This window comes from Patagioenas fasciata, chromosome 3 (genome assembly GCF_037038585.1).
Source record: "Patagioenas fasciata isolate bPatFas1 chromosome 3, bPatFas1.hap1, whole genome shotgun sequence".
NCBI classification, from domain to species: domain Eukaryota; kingdom Metazoa; phylum Chordata; class Aves; order Columbiformes; family Columbidae; genus Patagioenas; species Patagioenas fasciata.
Genome location: NC_092522.1, coordinates 29,063,905 through 29,084,491, shown reverse-complemented (window position 1 = coordinate 29,084,491; position 20,587 = coordinate 29,063,905). Strand labels below are relative to the sequence as shown.

At 41.7% G+C, this 20,587-nt stretch overlaps 2 protein-coding genes across 3 annotated transcripts; one reads left to right on the top strand and one right to left on the bottom strand.

Moving 5' to 3' along the window:
- Positions 1 to 1,538: 1,538 nt before the first annotated feature.
- NSL1 (NSL1 component of MIS12 kinetochore complex) lies at positions 1,539 to 13,521 on the bottom strand. Its single transcript, XM_065834203.2, has 6 exons — positions 13,196 to 13,521; positions 12,954 to 13,038; positions 8,459 to 8,589; positions 6,495 to 6,549; positions 3,686 to 3,753; positions 1,539 to 3,073 (listed from the first exon to the last, which is right to left on the bottom strand). The coding sequence occupies exons 1-6, from the start codon at positions 13,502 to 13,504 to the stop codon at positions 2,798 to 2,800; spliced, it is 924 nt and encodes a 307-aa protein (XP_065690275.1). The 5' UTR covers positions 13,505 to 13,521; the 3' UTR covers positions 1,539 to 2,797.
- Positions 13,448 to 19,395, top strand: TATDN3 (TatD DNase domain containing 3). 2 transcript variants are annotated; one of them, XM_065834204.2, is made up of 10 exons: positions 13,448 to 13,559; positions 13,630 to 13,662; positions 13,754 to 13,827; positions 14,344 to 14,428; positions 15,082 to 15,144; positions 16,196 to 16,305; positions 16,716 to 16,771; positions 16,988 to 17,100; positions 18,296 to 18,376; positions 18,775 to 19,395. In XM_065834204.2, exons 1-10 carry the CDS (start codon positions 13,503 to 13,505, stop codon positions 18,916 to 18,918), a joined length of 816 nt encoding a protein of 271 aa, XP_065690276.1. In that variant the 5' UTR covers positions 13,448 to 13,502; the 3' UTR covers positions 18,919 to 19,395. The 2 variants fall into 2 exon arrangements, with proteins under 2 accessions (XP_065690276.1, XP_071662098.1); XM_071805997.1 differs by having other exon boundaries at positions 13,528 to 13,662; positions 13,754 to 14,073.
- Positions 19,396 to 20,587: the final 1,192 nt, after the last annotated feature.

Genomic DNA, 20,587 nt, shown 5'->3' with positions numbered 1-20,587 from the left:
CAGCTTAGCCCAGAGCAGCTCTTCTGAAGAACAGCATGTAGCAGGACTGAGTTTAAGAGCACTCAAGCTTTCAAAGAGACACTGGTGTCCACATGAAGGCTTCTGGAAGAGGAGCTTCCCTGCATGCTGTTCATCATTCCATTTATTCAAAAACTACACGTAGCAAAAGCGTGTGTAGATACTGCTCCAATTTCCAAGTTGTTCTTCAGTGGGGATGGTGCACCCTCGTGAGCCATAAGCACGCTGCTGGCACTACATGCTAACAAAAAAATGAGATGTTCCATCTCGCCCCAAGAAGCCAAGAAATTCAAACTCGGTTTGCAAATGTTCCCAAGCATTTATCACCACTGAGCTGCCTTACAAAATTCAGAGGCTATATAAAGAAAAACTACCAGACATTTCTTGATGCAATACCAATTCACCCCAAGTTAAAAATAACAAGTTTGGATGTTGTGACACTTCAGTAGAAGTCTGATTAGACACTTGTCTTGCACAACACTGCTGATTTCTATGAAAAGTTAACTGAAGGACAAAAGGCCACTGGAACGGGAAAAAATAAAGTATTTTATATATTTCTGAGAGTGGGAAGAATAGATCCCAGGCACTGCTAGTTGCAGATATCACTTGCTGTAGAAATTTTTAATAATAATTTGAAAAACAGCTGAACATTGAAGTGTTGAGTGTAGCTCATCCCAGAACTTGCATTTAAAGGGACGTCCTTCCATTGCCGCTTGGCCAAAAGCAGCCACCAGACATTTGTAAATTCACAGCTCATATTGCACTTTGAATCTTTATTGACTGTTTTCACCGTCCTTCTTTATGCTATTTATTTGGCCAGTGCTTCCAGATGCATTTTTATTTTTCCACACAGCTGCAGCTGAAGCAACAGTGACGGAACAAGACCCAACTGCCCTCGCTCAGAGCACCCACTCCCACTTTCCTTTGAATCCCATGCAGACAATCCATCCTGCAATCTCCCAACATTAACACGCACTGTAGGGTGAATTTATTAATTCACTTATTAAGTTTAACCTACAGTGCTCTCCCTCCATTATTTCTTAAGGCATTTGTCCTACCTTGGCCATTTGAGACGTGCCTGTTCCTCATTGTTTTCTGTACTGGCCTATCCTTATTTGGAGACAATAGCAGGGAATCTTCCTATCAACACAGAAAATGTTCAAAAATCATCATGGCAGACATGCCCAATCTTGTACATATCTGTGGATCTTGGTGAAGGAAGCCATGGTGGGGATTTTTAACCCAGCATGTAGCACACATGCTTAAAGCTGCTAGAGCAGCAAGTTGCTATGTGAAAAACCGTCCCAGTCACTCGTTCCACAGCTTCGCCGCTCCCTCTCACATCCTGCCCTCTCTTGCATTAGATGCTTTGTAGCCCTGAGATTAATAACAGTTCAAAGGCAGTGAACAGAACTACTTCAGTCACTTGAGCCAAAATTTAACACAGATGTCTTCTGAAGTACACTCACTGCTCAGTCACCACCTATCCCAGGATTACAACCAACAACATCACCTGAAACTTTGATCTTTCTTAATTGATTTAATTTATTTTGTATAAAAACAGACTTTTGTATATACAAGAGTGATGGGAAACATATATTTACAGAGGATTAAATATACAAAGTCTTGGTACAGATGGTTACCTTTACAAGATAAACGCTAAAATTTGTCACACATTTTCTTGAAAATTTTCATTCTCTCAGGCATTAAATCAGAGCTAAACTTCTTACCGCAATACATTTCATTAATAAAGCTTCTTAAAAAACCCCCTCCATTTACTGTGTGAGAAATATGTTACATATTAGATGTATTTACTGCAAGCACATACAATCATAAAACAGAAAAAGTCACGAATGGTTAAGGCACAATGCTCAAATTAGCACTACTGTGCTATTGTTTAGGTACTAATCTGTAAAGAAAAACTAAAAGTAAGCTAGCTCAACTTAATACCATTTACTGGTAGCCTAAACTGATCTTTAAAGTTTAGTCAAACATCACAAATGCATATATGACCCAGGTCAAGATCCTGTAATGTGTAGATATTGTCCAGGAAACCCCCAGACTGCATAATTGGATTACAGGAAATGAAATATCAGATGGTAAAATGTGGATGGTCGGATCCTTGTTCAGAAGAGCACACTGCAAGTAAGTACATACAGTTACTAAAAATCCGAGTTTAAACAAACATGACCATAAATAAGCCCAGCTGACCTAAATTCAGGAAAGTTAGAATAGTAGGAACCAATGTCACATTTGTGTGTGGCTTTTCTAAAAACAGTCACATCATAGCAAATCTGGTGTTTCCTATACGGTCCGGTGTCTATTTATTTTTACTTTATTTAAAAAACAGCTACCTGACTCAGTAATAAATAAAGGTGCATTAGGAAAACTAGTCACTCTCCAACCTCTTTAGAGACATGCTTAATGTAAATGAGCCCTTCGTGGTTTACTAAAAGTCTGCTCACATACATAAAGCACCTGCACAGCCCTGAGAGGCATAACAACTCAAGCTAAATGCTGTAATAAAAGAGCAAATAAAAGAGAGTTAATCAGCAAATATACTTGCTGGATATCAGATGCTACCGGTATGTGTAAGGTTTTATATACCATCAGTGTAACAGTAAACATAGAAATATTTAAAAGGATCAAAGACTGAATAAGTAATGAAACTGCCATGTGTAGCTGAATTAGACAGGAGACGAAGGTTTAAGAAAAAAGACTGAGCACACTGAACAAGAGTACAACTGAGTCTCCAGTCTGAAAATACTAAATGAGAAATTCATGCACTGAGACTAATTTTCCTCCGTCGAAGTGGATAGCGTCTTCTTTCTGATGAATCTATGGCTTTTTTTCTTTTTAGCAAGACACAATTTTTACTGGTATCAGCGTTTGTGGGTGTGACTTCTCCTGGTGATACAAATTTTTGGACATTATTTTCCCGCTTCACATTGCAACCAACAAAGACTTCTTGCCGCAGCTTGCAGAGTTCCAAGGTTGGTTGCCAATTTAACACTTGGGAAAAACCTTCTGCTCTTTCTATTAGCGCCGGGAGAGACTGCAAAAACAAACCCAAGTATCTCATGTTACACGGGAAAAATAATGGCTACAATGAATAAAATATGTTAATTAGATTCTGACAGGCACAAAAGCTTCAGTGTCTGCAGAGATGGTCCTCAGGACGGCAGGTGAAGGCTGGGAACTCAGAGCTACCAGCCTAGCAGTGACCAGGGTCTGAACTCAGAGGCCATGCAAATAGTACATCAAGTTTAGAAGTTCTTTCATGACATCTCTAAGCTGACTTACCATCACGGGAACACCACAGTTCATGTCTAAGGTGGTACTGAAGTAATAAATGTCACATGCTATATAAAGGTACACAGGTTTTCAAAAGATGTTTTATTTTTCAGATGTTGCAGGTTCTAAAATCTCTGTAAAAAATATTTCCTATAGTCACAGGGTAATCCTCCTTATTACCAGGTGAGGGGGAAAGCTTCACAGATACAACTTCAGCAGTCCAAACCTAAAGATATACTTCCTTCAAAAGCAGACACACAGGCTTTTTTTGTACAAAACTATCAACGAGAGGAGTTAAAACTCCTGTTTAGTGACATATTAACAGATCAAGAAAATAAAAAACGTAATCTCTCGGAACACACAGAGATCTCACCTTCATTGCGCCACTGATCTGTTTGGATGTCATTTCTGTCATCTGCTTCAGATCTGCGATGTAAGCATCTACAGAAAAACACGAAGCCCAAATAAACTCCTGAAACATAACTCTCTCCCCCAGCACTTGCAATGGACTTCTTAGAAATCAGACAGAAAAGCAGTCCCTGTATAAAGCTTAAATCTACAACACATCGCTTTCATTATAGCATTGACAGTAACAACTGGTATATGTTATCCTACTATTATTACTTTTTATCACTCAAATGGTAGTAGTGTCTGGCAGCCTCAACTATAGCAAGCCACGGAAGTTCTTCACTAGAAAACCTGCAGCTTATACAAAACATGAGACACAACGGCAGTACCTGACATAAAGGAACAGTTGTAAAGAAAAACAAAATCTGTTTTCAAGCCTTTCAAGCTCATATTTGATAAAAACATATGAAAACAGGAGAATAAACACCGCTGTGGAGAAAATGAGATGAAGAAAATCCATTTTAAGGAGAGGAAAAGAAAAATATTAAAGCTCCAACAAGTCTGCTTTTACAGTAAAGACTACATTTTTCTCCTGGCTTAACTTACCAAGCATTAATACAAGAATAAAAAAGAACAAAGCATAAACAATATGAACTGCATTCATAAGAAAAGGAAGAAAAAGAAGCTTTCAGGAACATGAAGCAGACAGCAGGTGCAGATACTGGAGGAAAATGGAATATACTTGATTGCAGTAACAACTTCACAGGATCATCAACATGATAGATGTCTTTGACAACTGATTTACAAGCAATAATAATTCTTTACTCAAGAGTTAAACTCTTTCATTATAAAACTGATTCACATGTTCTCTGCCATTATTCTGTCTGCAATGCTATGCCACCAACGAAAAGCGAAAAATCAGCAGAGAGGCATGCGTGCCCCTGGGAAATAAACAGCCTCACCTCCACTACTATCATTTTTCTGTAGGGCTTCACCAATGCCGGCAACACAATACTATGTTAGATGGTGCACTCACCTCTAAACCTTTGCAGATTTAAACACAGCGTTCTGCTTTGAAGTCTATCTCACTAGTGCTACTCAAGATAATTTAAATCAATCACTGTATTGTAGCACAGTGTGACAGCGATCCCCTGCTGAAATGTAGTAAGCAGGAAGAGATGGTGTTTTGTTGAATTGTCTGTCTGCATGCCCAACATGCTGATCAGACTGGGTTTAGGAAGAGATAATACATGTATGGACATGGATGCTAAAACGCACCATCATTCAGAGTCTAGAAGGAAAACCACTCCCACAGCAGCCTCTTTAAACACACTGTGGAGGTCTATGAATGGACCTTCTCTAAAAGAGGATATGTCCATAATGAAGTATTCTTACAGCAGATTATTAGAAGCCTGCCTATGAAATGGCAAGGAAGGGTTTAAATAAAAACCATTACCTGGATTATTCCAGTTATACAGAAAGACTGATACACAGTCAAATGAAATTTGCCTGCAGTTCAGCTTTACATGGACAGCATTATATTCCTCAGTGTTCAAGGCTTTCCAAAACAAAGGGAAATGAAAAAAGGAAATGAAAGGTATTGAGTAATCTAAACATTTTAGTTTGTGGCCACTGTACTTGCTAAACTGGGATACATAAACTTCCCGAAGACTACATAATACTAAAATTCAGCACAAACTATTTGCTATCTGGGCTAGGACTTTGCTGTTACCTAACCTAAAAAGGCAATACCTTAGTGCAAACTGTTACTGACTTGCAAAAAGTACTTAATTCACATCAGAAAAACACAGATCTGGATACTCGAAACCAAAAGAAACTCAGATATGAGGCAACGCCTTTTTACTGCTCCTGTTAGCTGCTTTGCTGCACAGGCTGGTGCTACTGGAAGCAAAGTCTCCTGTCTGCAAATAGGAAACGATGCCCAGGGTGAAGGCAGATTAGCAGGGTGAGAACTGGAAGATTAATCTCAGCTTCTCAAACTTCGCTTAACACCACAGCTTGCCACCCCAGCTTTACATTATGTGCAGTAATCCATAGTGAGAGTTGCGTACTACGCCTTTCAATTTGGAACAGCATTGGTAAATTCTGTCATTTTTCAATACTTAAGAACAGGCAAGACAGAACTTTCCGTTCTCTAAGGTCAGCTTTATCAAAACACATCCCAGTCATCAGCTGCAAAATACACCACCTTGTTCCAAGGAGTTGTATAAATAACCTTCCAAAAGCACGTAGCAAACTTAGGATACTGCAGTTTTTCTTTCTTCACCAATCCTTGGCAAACAACACAAGGCAAGATAGAATTTGATGCCTACTTTGCAAGCTAGGAGAATGAATGCTGTCGCCCCTGCGTACTACTCAACTGTTTTCAATTCCCTGAAGAAACCGACTAATTAGGAAGAGAGACCAAAGCATTTCTAGTATTCATGTAAAAGGAACACTAGAACGGTCAAAGTATAATGTCAGCGATCCATCTAGTTCCCCATCTGGCCACCACCAGTGGTGAAGAAGAGAAGTAACAAAACCTACCGAGGGCAGCTCTCTGACAATTTCTACCCAACACAGACACAGCGGCCGGCTTTTGCCTTGAAGTACAGCGCCTAACAGCACACAGGACTTAGAACAAGAGAAATGGACACAACAAACTGATGCAGCAATACATTTAGTTATGACAAACTTCTAGCTATTTTAATTAATTATTTAAACAATCTATTTCAAACAAATTTAAAGAGAGGAAACTATTTAAACATTTACAGCTAACCAGTAAGGTAGGCAGTGTTTCCTCGGTACAGTTGTCCTCCCCATTAAATCTTTACCTTGAGAAGGCTGGGGTCTTATCTCTTCTGGTGTTACCACAGGCTGGTAGAGTTTCTGTATATGATAAATAAAATAAAATAAATTCTGAAATACCCTTTTGGTTTCATGGATAGCTAATATACACATAGCAGTCAGAACAATGGATAAAGTGTTAATACAGGGAGATGGCAGTGGAATTATTTAGATAAAGAATGTATTAGAAGTACGGTTTATAGACACTCAGTTACTAACAGTGTTGTGGTTAACACAGTTAAGTTCACTATAAACACATCTTTAAAATCTGCAATAGTTTGCAGAATTCTAAGTATTAAAGCATGAGAACTAAACTAAAATCCAGGTATTTTGCAAGAAGCATTCCCACCTGCTACACAACTGAGGAAAAAGAGCTGCTCAGGAGCCATTCACAAAACCAATACATGTTCACAGAGGCGCAAACACAAACAAAGAGTACATAAAGACAAAAAAATAAGAGAACTATTTAAATGACTATATTCTAGGCTTGCAACTACTTATGTGTAAATTAGAACACTTTCCTTGACAAACCAAGCTCTCCAGCTTTTTGTTGCTACATGAGTCTTGTGACAACATCATTCAATTCTGACATGTAGTTAACTAATAATAAAGAATTAATAAAACTAATATTTAGTTATATTAAAGGTGGAATTAGAAGTAACTACCAGGGAAGAAGGAAACAAAGCAAAGACATGGGAATGTAAGTTAGATCATCTGCAAGTCAGTATTCTTCACTACTTCAGGAGCAGTCCCTCAACCTTCAACCAAAAGCAAGTAGGAGGAAAGTTATTTATTCCTCCCTGTAGTTTTACTAGGACAAGTTTTTTTACAGTTTACGAATCTTCTTAGCAAGTTTACAGTAACGGCTCCAAGCACAAGAACAAACATTGCTTCCATTATCCTCAAACATCACAGAACATATTGACTGAAAATCTACAGGATGATCTCTGGCTTCAGCAATTACAGAGAGATCACCGCACTAATGAGTGGTTCTCTCCAGGTGAACTGCATTTAAATACCACATCTTCACAGTTGCTCTTCATGCCTCAAAAAACAGGCATCCCAAGAGTAGCTAGGGTTAAAAAAATAAAAAAAAAATCCTCAACCAAAAGCAGAGAAACTACTAGTACCTTTGCAGAAGTATCATAGAACCATACAACAGTTTGGGTTGGAAGGGACCTTCAAAGCTCATCTAGTCCCGCCCCCTGCAATCAGCAGGGACATCTTCAACTAGATCAGGTTGCTCAGAGCCCCGTCCAGCCTGGCCTGGAATGTCTCCAGGGACAGGGCATCTACCACCTCTCTGGGCAACCTGGGTCAGTGTTTCACCAGCCTCAGTGTAAAAAATGTCTTCCTCATGCAGGAAAGAAATTCAGCAACCAAGGACATGACTAGGTTGTTTAATGCCAGTAATTACTCTACACTCAGTGTAGAGAAATTACTGCACCTATTCATTAATCCACATTATTTTTTTTTCTTTCTTTACTGAAAGTATTTACTCAATGTAGTCATTAGCTCAACAACAGCGCTTAGGAAAACACAGGCATCTTTCCAACAGTCATATACTGCACATGATAGTATCTGTATATATTGTAAGATTTAGTACTTCAACCAGCCTTCAGCTAAGCATTTCAGAAACCTGGATCTGACAAGATAAATAGGTGTATACTGGCTTGTAAATCATGAGTCCTCATGTTGAATCAGTCTGCTTAAGTAACCTGCTGAACTGTCCCACAGGCCCAATTCACTCACAGTCACACCACTTTGTAGTAACATTCATTTTACTGAAGAAACAATTAATGCAAAAACCCAATTTCATTATGTGACAAAGAATCAAAAGCACCTATGGGAAGGAGCTTAAAGGTCAAAATTAGATGATTTATTTCTTCGAGTTACATGTGGTCAGCAGCTACTATATGCAAAGGTTTTCTGAAAGTCTTAGATTACTCACCAACATCTCTTGCTCTGCTTTCATGGTTTGGACAGCATGCATCAGGATCTTTTTAGGCCACTGTTTACGCTTTGTTGTTGTCTCTACTACTAGCTCATCAAATTGATCTTCGAGAATTTTAATGCTTGAACCTAAATATGACAAGCATATAAAGTTATTGTAGGAATTCTCCCTTTTTTTTTTTTTTTAATTTGAGAGAAAGTTATAAGGAAAAAAAAAACAGCTTTAGATCTGACATAAGAAATCATATAGAAATTAGAGCACAACCTGATGGTGGTCAGTTACTTTTGAAGTAAAAGACCTGGGTATGGGGCAGAGAGGAGGCAGAGAACCACTTGTGACAAAAATCAAAAATGTAATTAACTATAAACTCTGAATCAATGAAGAAAGTCTCACAAAGAAATGGCTCCCTTTGAAGATAACTTGTTTGTCAACTGAAGAAAAGCAATGCAAAATGCAGCAAGAAAAGAGCTTTATTTGTGTAATTTACAAGCAGTAAACAAACACCAACTGTTCAAACAGTAATTTGAAGCCTAACTGATTTTATATCATATAGAACACAAATATGCAGTTTAACATGAAATCATAGAATCATTTTGGTTGGAAAAAGCCTTTAAGATCATCGAGTCCAACCACAACCTAACTCTGGTACTAAGCCATTTCCCTAAGAACCTCATCTACATGTCTTTTAAACTACACCAGGGATGGTGGCTCCACCACTTCCCTGGGCAGTCTGTTCCATCGCCTGACAACCCTTTTCAGGAAGAAATCTTTCCTAATGTGCAATCTGAATCTTCCCTGATGCAACCTGAGGCCATTTCCTCTTGTCCTGTCACTTGCTACTTGGGAGAGGAGACCAACACCCTCCATGCTACAACCTCCTTTCAGGTAGTTGCAGACAGCAATAAGGTCTCCCCTCAGTCTCCTTTTCTCCAGGCTGAACAGCCCCAGCTCCGTCGGCTGCTCCTCAGACTTGTTCTTCAGATCCCTCACCAGTCTCATTGCCCTCTCTGAACTCCATCTCCAGCACAACATACAATGCCACATTAATGAAATATTCTGCATCTTGGTGACATCTGTAATTACTAGTCATAAGGACTCTGCAAAAACCAGAACATCTTCTTTCAACATCTGAGGCCCAAGAGACTGTATGTGGCAGAAGCTGACTTTCACGGCTTGCTTTTTCAATCGTAAGACTAGACTAAATACCTAGAACATATTTTCAGCTGTCAACTGGTGTTTTTACTACTGCTACTCTACTAAAGGTACTTAGCTTCTCCAAGATGGTAATTAACAATTTTGAAAGCATAAGATACTGTTTTAAAACTGGTTTCATAGACAAGTAAATGCCTACATTATAAACTATAAACAATTAAGAGTTATAGAAGGAAACAGAACTGCTCAGTCATATATCCTAACTGCATGTAACTGAAAGGCAGTGCATACTTCTGTATTCTTCCATGTGCACACTCACATAATTTTTCTCCCCCAGTGGAGGTTTGAAACATTGACAATAGTTTTGCTTTCTTAATTTTTAAATTTAATTTTGTAAACTCCTTAGCATTTAAATTCTATGTTCCTACTAACATCTTGAGCACAACTTGCAAGCCATGCAATGTCTTCAATGCAGTGGTAAATAATTAATTTTGAGCACCCTCTCTTGGTCAATCTGTGTAGAATTAGACTACTGTAAACCTCAGAAAGGCAAAATCAAGGTTTTAAGAGTTTGCAGGTTGGTTTGTTTGTTTTTCGATGAACATGAAATCATTTAAGTACAGAGAGGAAAGACTTGAACCACTGGTCAACATAAACACTGAAGGCACAAAATGCCAGGTCACTTGGTGATTCAAAATGGATCAGATAGGCACATGAATAAATTTACCTCAAATTAAAAAGCACAATACAGTTCTTACACCTGCTTCACGCCAGCTGCAGGAGGATGACAGTATCTCAGCTGGCATAAAGTTAGACTTGTACAGACGAAGGATAACTTACTGAAAATAACATCCATCTGGACCAAGTTTTCCTGTTAAGAAAATCCTGCTAAGAATTTTGGAACAAATTTGAATGAGTTAAGTGAGGCTGAATCAGTTCAGCATTTTGCATCATGAAAGCAGTGCATTTTTGACCTTGGAGTAAAAAGAGCTGGAGTGTTATCATTCTAGAACTACAACTGCAGAAGCTTCCTGACCAAAACACAGCTCAAGGCGCTCTTTCTCCATAGCCAGTTCAATATATCTGTATTTTCAGCTTTGTGCCACTGTAAAAAGCATCAAGTTGCAGGCAAAACACATCTAATGCTAACACAGGTGAGCAAATGAATCACATTGAAATTCTGTTTGGACACCACACTACCAAGAATCTCCACTACTGCTACTTGAAAGACAACAATTATAAACATGTTGTATTTATTACATATAAATATATTATTATATAGCAATAATTTTAAACTATTACTTAATTTGTATATTAAATAGCAGCAACAAACATACTGCTAGTCTCCTGTTACGAAGAGGTCCTGGCCAATGTCCCAATGCAAGATCACTCAGGCTGGAATGGCCTTCAGGAGGCCCCTCCTAACCGAAGCCTTCTGCTCGCAGCAGGGTCAACACCCAGTTCAAACCAGGTGTACTTTTGTCCAGTTGGTTCTTGGAAGCCTCCAGTGCTGGAGGCTACACAAGCTCTCTGGACAACCTTTTCCAACGCTTAGTTAGCCCAGTAGTGATTTTTTTTTTTTGTCCCTTTCATCAGGTTAGGACCTCTCCTTTCAACCTGACCCTTGCCTGTGGTTCTCTCATTGCACACCTCAATAGCCTGGCTCCATATTTCCTGTAACCCCTGTAGGTACCAGAAGGCTGGCTTCTCTTCTCTGGGCTAAACAAGCCAGTTCCCTAAGACTCAACCCACACGGCAAGTGCTCCAGTCCTCCATTCCAGTTTATCAAACTCAGTGCACTACTCCAGATGTGCTCTCGCAAAGTGCAGAGGAAAGCCAACTAATCACTTCCCTGGATCCACTGACTGCACTCCCGTTGACACACTCCCTAGGCTGGCTCATGGTGAGCCCACCAGGACCCTCAGGCCCTTGGCATCCTGCACCTCTGCAGGGGGTTATCCCATCCCAGGTTTAAGGCTTTGCTTTTTGTCCTTGCTGAACTTCACGAGATTCCCAGATGCATTTCTCCAACCTGTTTATGCTCCACTGAATGGGCCTGCCCTTGAACATATTTGCTGCATCCCACCTTGGTTGATATCAGCCTGCAAACTGGGTGAGGGCACCTTCCACCTCCTCCTCCAGGTCACGGATAAAGACATTAACAAGAACAGGTCACAGAATAGACACCTTGTAATCAGCCCTAAGCTGAAAGTATGAGCAATTAAACCTCTGAGCTCAATGATCCAGCCACGATTCTCACCTACCTAGACTATAACGTCCTAGCTTGGATCCTCTGGAAGACTGTCATTGAGTACTAGAGCAATTTCAATGGAAGACCACTGAGATGGCTGGTATCTGGAGCACATGATGTCGGAGAAGCTGCCGAGGAAGCTGTGCTTGCTCAGCCAGGAGAACTGAACGTCAGGGTGTAATGTAACTGCTACCCTCAGCTACCTAAAGGGTGGTTCCAGAGGGGACAGAGACAGGCTCTTCCCAGACATGTGCAGCATAAGGATGAGCGGCAACAAACAGGTTACTGCAAAGGAAATTCCAACAGGCCACAAGGAATTTTTCACCATCAGTGCTGTCAAACACAGAAAACAATTGCCCAGAGGGGTGGGAAGCCTCTGGACTTGGAACCTATTGCTGTGTTCTAGCTTTAAAAACAGATCACTTCATTCCATTACATTTTGTATATTCCCTTTGATAGGAGAAGCTGATGAAATGGAACATACTTTTTCCTAACCTCTCGAATGAAAAATCTTGTTTTGAAATACCAACTTCCTAAAAGCTTGCTGTAGACTTTCCAGCAAGACAGCTGCCATTAACCTGAGATAAACCTTGATTTTTGCTATGTTAATATCAGATATTTGTGAGTCTCTAAGCTACTTTTCTCTGGTATTCAAGAGAAGATCTGTTATAGAATGATAGAACGCCCTGAGTTGGAAGAGATCCACAAGGATTGAGTCCAGCTTTTAGTTATGTAGGCACCATACCAGTGATAGCTGGAACTTGTGCCTCAAAAGCTATAAGGATCTTGACAGAGGTGTCAAATAGAGCAAGGTTCCTTCAGATAAAGCTATTTCCTCTTTTCCGGGATACACGTCTTGATTATCCTTTTCAGTTACGAACACCGCTCGGCCAGCATCATGCTCCTGCAAGGCAGCTCTCCAGAGCTTTACACAGCCCTATCCAAGCTGGAGTTTGTCCTCAACAGCTCCGTGAGCACCCTTACTGCCACACACAGCCGTCAGAAAAGCCATCTAATTAAAAATACTTATGCAAAAAAAAAGCCAGAACAAAACCACCCAGCAGGAAACTAATGGAAACCAACACATACCACTCTGCAGCTCGGAGTCCTCCGAAGTCTCCTCCCAGGGCTGGCCATCGATGGTAACATTTTCCTTCACCGCTGTCTCGAAGTTCTGCAAGACAAGGGGGGGCCTGAGCAGCCACCCTTGGGGAGCAGGGCCGCACCGCCTGCAGCTAAAACGGCCCCTCCAGCCCCCTCACCGCCCTGCCCGGGCCGGCCACCTCAGGGGACACAGCCGCACAGACCCGCCGGGCCCCACTCCGCCTCACCCAGAGCGCCTCTCCCGCGGCGGCGGGCCCGCCCGGCTGCCCCTGCGCCAGGGCCCGCACGAAGGGCGCGCACAGCGCCAGCACCTCGCTCAGCCCGCGCCGCGAGCAGCACCGCACCCGCGGGTCGCGCCGGGCGGCAGCGGCCGGGCTGAGCGGCAGCCCCGCGTCCGCCTCTCCCGCCGGCGGCGGCGGCAACAACGGCGCGGCCGGGCCGGCCGCCATTTTCCGCCTCCGCCGCAAGGAAAATGCCGGCCCGGAAGCAGAACGTGCGGGCTGCCCTCCCCTTCCCCTCATCTCCGGGCGCGGCATGGCGGCGGGGCCGGTGGATTGCCACTGCCACCTCGCCGCGCCCTGCTTCCAGGCGGTGAGGCGCGGAGGGGCGGGAGGGCGCGGCGGCGCGGCCCCGGCGCTGAGGCAGTGTATGTCTCTTGCAGGACGTGGCGGCCGTGGTGCGGGCGGCGGAGCAGGTGAGGCGGCCGGTAGCGACCCTCTCCCCGCTCCTCGTCGGTCCCGCCGCCCGCCCTGGCCTCAGCGCTCGGGTGTTTCTGTCTGCCGCAGGCGGCGGTGTCGGCGCTGGTGGTGGTGTCGGAGCAGGCGGGGGAGTTCCGGAGCGTCCTGGAGCTGTCGGAGAGGTGCGGAGCCGGCGCCCGCCCGTGTCCCGGACGCGGGTCCGCGCCGTGACGGGAGCGACTGGCGGCGTGGGAGCTGGCGGGGAACGTGCCACTCTTTGTCAGGCTGGGCTTTCTTTTTGACTCCAAACTTGTTTTCTCTGTGGTTCACGGAATGGTTGGGGTTGGAAGGGACCCATGGAAACCACCTAGTCCAACCCACCTGCTAAAGCAGGTTCACCAGAGCAGATTGCACAGGAACGTGTCCAGGTGGGTTTTGAATGTCTCCAGAGAAGGAGACTCCACAGCCTCTCTGGGCAGCCTGTGCCAGTGCTCTGGCACCCTCAAAGTGAATAAGTTTCTCCTCATATTAAGATGGAACCTTGGTCAGTGCCTATTGCCCCTCATCCTATCGTTGGGCACCACTGAAGGGAGTCTGGTCCCATCCTCTTGTCACCCTCCCTTGAGATATTTTTAAGCATTGATGCGATCTCTGCCTTCTCCAGTCTGTCACGCTGCTGATACACATTCTGTGTCTAGGTTCCCCGGGTTTGTTCTGCCCTGCCTGGGAGTTCACCCGGTTCAAGAGGTTTCACCAGAGGAGCAGCGCAGTGTTACTCTGAAGGTAAAGCACAAGCAAGTTAGGTCAGCACAGCTACGAGGTGCTGCTGAGATTGCTCAGGGCAGATGACGAGATGCTCTGGTCTGCCCGAATTAACTTCAGATCTGCCTAGGGATTTTTCTGCGCTTCTGTAATACAGAATACCCAGCAGACCAAATCCCAGGGTCTCTTAGCACATCCATTTGTTTGTGTTAGTCCTGAAGCAGAATTGTTCACTGGAATCATCCGGTCATATTACTGCAGTGAAACAGCGTTAAAAATCCCAAGTGAGTGTTTTGCTTACAGCAAACAGCACGCATGTGCCTTTGCAGATGTCCCTTTGTTAGCATGGGAAGTTGAAAGCGACCATTTGTGTCCTTAGCCTGAAAAACCTGGAGTTTTTCTGCAGCCATTTGATGTTACTAGGCTTTTTATGAGCCTTATTTTAATCACCTCGTATGCTTCTGTGGAAATACCAATTTGAGATGAAAGGTCATTAAGTAGAGAAGGGAAATCATGCAGGTTTCTAGAATCTGTCTGACCGCACAACTTGCAGTAATGGCAAGTTTTAAGGTAAAGAATTTAAGAACAATGAAAGAAATTCTAATTTAATCATAATCATATCCCTTCCATCTTGTAAAGGCAGCGAGGGTTGCATCTTTAATTTATTCTTGCAGGATCTGGATGCTGCGTTACCACTTATAGAGCTCTACAAAGAAAACTTGGTGGGAATCGGAGAAGTAAGTAGCATTCCAAATCTTGTTTAAACATCTATGTCTCTGGCAGCATCCATCACCAGAAATATAGAAACTTACCGAATACTTGGTTTTCTGTATGCAATAAGTATTGCTGTCAGGCTGAACAAGCTCTAATTCCGATTTTCTCATAGATTTACCAGATTCCCTCTTTTCCTTCATTATCACTATTAGGAAATAGGTGGCATTTATGCTGGTGGAGTTAGGAAGAACTGCATAATTATGCTATATTGTCTTAAATGTCTTTTGAGCCGTTCTCTGGCACAGTGAAGTGCCAAGTCACGTTGATATCTTCATTCAAGTCCTCCCTGCCTAAGTCAGGCTAAGCTATGATTTCTGTACACCTCACTGACTTGTACAGTCTTCTTGTGATCTCTCATCTGTCTGTATCTGCATGTCTCCTGTCTTACATTTGTTTATAAACTAATTGAGGCTTGAAAGCTTTAGGGTAGAGTCTGTCTTTTGTGTGTTGGTAACAGAAGGACTTACAGCTGTTTCTGCACTGGCTGCAGGAAAAGCAGTTATTGGCAGAGCTTTGTCGCTAAACTCACCATGTTGTACTTGTAGTGTATATCAAGGACATTGTTTGTTGTAACTGTGAATGGGGCTGCTTTGACAAACTTTAAATTTTGCCTGAACATGTTTAAATCAAAAAAGTATATTATTAAAGGTTAATTTTTTGTTAGAGGTGGCGCTAAAGCTGCAGGTTCAAGTCAGAAATTTCCTTGTATTGGAGATCCGGATTGGAGACTTAATCTGAAATAATGTTCAATAGAATATAACCCCCCAGAAAACCAGTTACAGAGTAAAATGTTAAATACACTCACAAATGCTTTCATAGTTGAAAAGCTTATGGTAGAGAATGAATTCCTTTCTGAATTAAGCTACAGTTGAGCTCATTGTAATTGCAACCTCTAGTATATATATTTTGAAATGCCTTGCAGGTTTGAAGCATTCTTTGCCTTTATATATGGTATTGTGGTTCAGTCAACTGTTAGGTCTCTAAAATATTTTCACTTTTCTTCTTGTACTCTAGGTTGGACTAGATTTCACTCCCAGATTTGCCAGCACAGATGAACAGAAAGAAGGACAAAGACAGGTCTTGATCAAGCAGATTGAGTTAGCAAGAAGACTGGATTTGCCTTTGTAGGTTTTATTTATATTAGTAGGATTTTCCAGATCTCAGTAACATGTGTAAATATTTCCCAGGATTTGTAGTTACTAAGAGCCCACAGAACTTTTCTTACATGGATTAAACAGGCATAAGTGTCCTGTCAGTCTGCAGTTTGAGATTTAATTATGGAATTTTATCTATGTTTGCACTTGAATACAGTGGTCTGCTGTGTCCTGTCGTTGCTATGTTGTTGCTCTATCTTCACTGTAGCTAAAATGATTCATATATGTGTCTCTAGATATTTTTCCTGATAAAAAGTGTAATAGAGATTAATAGTTTTCTTCCAAAGCTGCTGGTAGTTAATTTGTGTTTACCAAAAAAAAAAAAAAAAAAAAAGTATTTTGCTGAATTTCCTAATGCCAGGCCTTTCCTTGCTGTGCAGAAATGTTCACTCCCGCTCAGCTGGAAGACCAACCATTAATCTCTTAAAGGAACAAGGTATGTATGTAATGCATTTTCTCTATCATGTTTTTTTGGCAACAGGATTTCTTCAGTTGTGCCATGTCCTCACATCAGTTTGTGTACATGAAACTTGGGAGGAATAGTGCAGAGCTTCTGTATTCATTCTTAACGGGGCTGAGGTCCCATTGGAAGCTGACATTGCAGACCTGCTGTAAAAGCTGCTCCTGACTTGGTTTGCTTCTTTCCTCCAAGGTGCTACGAAGGTGTTGCTCCATGCATTTGACGGGAAGCCATCTGTAGCGATGGACGGGGTGAAGGCTGGATACTTCTTCTCCATTCCTCCTTCCATTATAAGGAGTGAACAGGTAACATTTAAAGGGGTTTGCTCCTTCTCAGTGCTTGGGGATTGCAGTTAGTAGCTGACAGTTTATGATGGCAAACACAACTGTTTTTACTGTGCAGCTCAATAATATGCTCATTTTTTAAGTCTGTACAGTTTGAAGTGGGACTAGCAGTACACATGTATGGTTGCTGTCACCTGACATTTCTCAGTAGGAGTATCAGTTGCTTATAGCATTGCATATTTTTACTTTGGCTAAATTTCTATGTGAGGCTTTTGCCTTAGCTAGAGTTTGGGAGGAAATTTAGGCTAAAACAGTCCAGCTATTCCCCAGTAACAAGGGCTAAGAAAATAGGCATTTTTTTTCTCAGTTTGATGTGATTTCTGATGAACTCTTCATTGGAAGCTTCTGTCACTGCTGTTTTAGAGCAGGAATGTGGTATGTGGAAAAGGACTAGTTTCTGTCTCAGTGCTGTAGCACTTTTTGTTCAAAACGAAATCTGTTCAAATTGGTTAAGTTACGGACCTTTGAAAAATTGCGATTATCACAAGATACACCCAGCAACAAAGCAGCTAGATTGCTTAAAGATAGTTTTGGTCAGGTTCAGCCCTTGATTTGGTGAGACTGCTCTTTTAATTTCTACTCTGGGCTGCTGCAAGCCATGCTGACTCATTATTTTGGGGAACCAGTCAGTTTCCATCCTGCACCATCATCACTTTTTGTGTTAAGCTCATGAAATGTTGGAAAGGAAAGGGCATGATTGAAATGGAGGGGGTGTGACCGATGGATGTAGATGGGGATGAGATTATGAATTTGGATAAAGGAAGGCAAACTAGTGTTGAGGAGTAAAAGTGGTGGGAAAAAGCTACACAAATATATATACAGCAGAAGAGTAAATTAAAATTGCACTGGCAGCTCTCAATACAGGTTATTTTGTGCAATGTAATTACACGATTTAATAAATAACTATGAATTCAGTGTTTAGATAATAGTACTTCAGATATTTAGAAAATGGGATAATCTTAATTTGAAGGGACTTCTTGAAGTATACCTTCTTGGTATTCTTGCTTGCATTCTAAAATTGTTGATAAAATGCAGGCAGTAGCACCAAAGTCTTTTGATATTGCTTTTAAATGCAGAGGATATCCTCCCTTCATACATTTTTTTTCCAAAGGTCTAAGTGCATAAAGCATTTAATAACTGTCTTATTTTCTTCAAGAAGCAGAAACTTGTGAAGCTGTTACCTCTGGAAAGTATGTGCTTAGAAACTGACTCTCCTGCTCTGGGGCCTGAAAAACAGGTAAATGATTTGGGGAGGAACCTCTGTGCGTGTATATCCAAACTGACACCTTATGGAAGTTAATTACTGGCACGGGAGAGTAAGTAGTGTAAGCCTGGGCAAAGGACAAAAGAGGTTACCAAGATATTGAGATTAAAAAATCTGTGTTCTTGAGGCTGGGAAAGGAGAAGAAATGCCAGGAATTTCTGATTCTGTAAAGGGGAAAAGAATCCAAGAATCATGGAACCATTTAGGTGGGTAAAGACCCTTAAGATCGAGTCCAACTGTAAACCAAGAAGGATAGTTGTAATTTCTGTCACAGATGCCACGATCTGACTGAAGTTGTGTGAGGAGTTACTGAATCTGAAATGACTTTCACCTGTAGGGATCTGTAATTTGTTCTTTTTTTTTTTTTTCAGATGAGAAATGAACCAAAAAATATTTACATTGCTGCAGAATATATTGCTGAAATTAAAGGAATTCCACTTGAAGAAGTTATAGAAGTGACTACACAGAATGCACTGAAAGTATTCCCCAGACTTCGGAACTTTCTTCGGATATAGACTTAGAAATATATAATATTGCAGAAACTATTATTTATTGTATAATTAAAGACCAATGTGCATCTTGTCTTAAAGTGGAGTTTTGTTGCTGGAAAGTTCAAGAAGTGAGCAGTGTGTTATATGGATGGATAGAATGGATATAGTGAATTTCTCAACTACATTCTTTGACAGACACCATTGTCATCCCTCAGATCTGATAAAGACAGGTTGCTCATTTTTATCTCTCTTATGTCTCTGAATGCATAGTTGGTAAAGAAGAGCACCACAAAAAGGGTCAGTTCAGTTTCTCAGACTCTTTGCTCAGCTGCTCCCAGCCTGGGAGATGGCCAGTGTGTGGTGCTGCATGTTCCCCTCATGCCTTAATTTCTGCTGACTGGAAGTCAGTCGTTATGGGTCCACTCGTGGTACATAAGCTCCTGTTAGGACTTGCAGACTGCGTGTCCCTTTCTGAGCAATAAAAACCCATCTGGACAGACATTCTGTGTATGTCGCATTGACTGGGCTTTGTGAGTGATGCAGAAACAACACTTCTGATTTATTTCAAAATACAGTGTGGGAAAACAATGGAAGATTGGCAAGGAGGATTGTAAACACACTCAAATGGCATGTGGCTGGGGTGGAGAGAAACACATTATCAGAGTAATTGTTTAGTCTTGTGTTGGACAACTAGAACATCTGTGTTTAGATAACATACACCTGTGATAAACTTAGAGGCACCTTGTCAATCATCCTTAAGGTTCCTGCCCTGCTGTGAGAACAAACAAAACACAGTGGTAAATTACACCTGTGTGAACCCTTGAAATCCAGGTGAAAACAGTGGGTTTGGTGATCCTCCTAGCATGGACTGGGTTCCATGGTGCCTGTTGCCCCTGCTTGTGAGCCTCTGCCTGGGTGCTGCTTCAGGGATCCCCTGGCTGATAAGTAATGAAAATAAATTTATTCTGCGTGTCATCCATGGTTTTGTGGTTGTTCCTGTGTCCTGCCTGTGCTGGCTCATGCAGAATGGAAGAATTACAGCCCTTCTACTCCTCTCCTTTTCACTTGTATACGGTAACTTAGCAGTTGCTCGAGTCTTCACTATTTTGTGAAAGGTTTGCTTTGGCTTTTAATTTTTTAAAAATCATATTCAAAGGAAGAACCCTGGGTTTGTTCTATATCAAGGGCTTACTCTTCTGACTGCTCAGTATCAGGAGACATGGGATGTGAAAAGGAGACAAGCCCAGTTGGTGAGATCTTGGAGGTATCTGTGTGCTGTGGATTGTGCGATGTTGGCCAGTGTCCTAAAAACTGAACCTTGTGCTCCCTCTCAGCACCTGTGTGGATGTGGGCTTGATTACATACCGAGCAAAATTTTGCTGATTACAAACCAGCAATGAATGAGGTGAGTTATATATGACATTCAGTTGTTCTGAGGGCCATTAGGGAAGTGGAGGCTTTGTTTCCCTGAGGATGACTTTTACTAGCTCAGTGAAGAAAATATGCAAGTATAATACTGACTTAGTCAATGAACACCTCAGGTGAAAAATCATGCATTGTACCAGCCCATGGTGAAAGCATTTGGCTTTAAGATTTGGGTATGTCTCTTCTATCTCAGGTGCCTGTGTTATTTTTCAGATTAGACTCCTGCCTGTCTTCATGGTTAGAGCATCTTACCAGTTGCCCCTTTGGA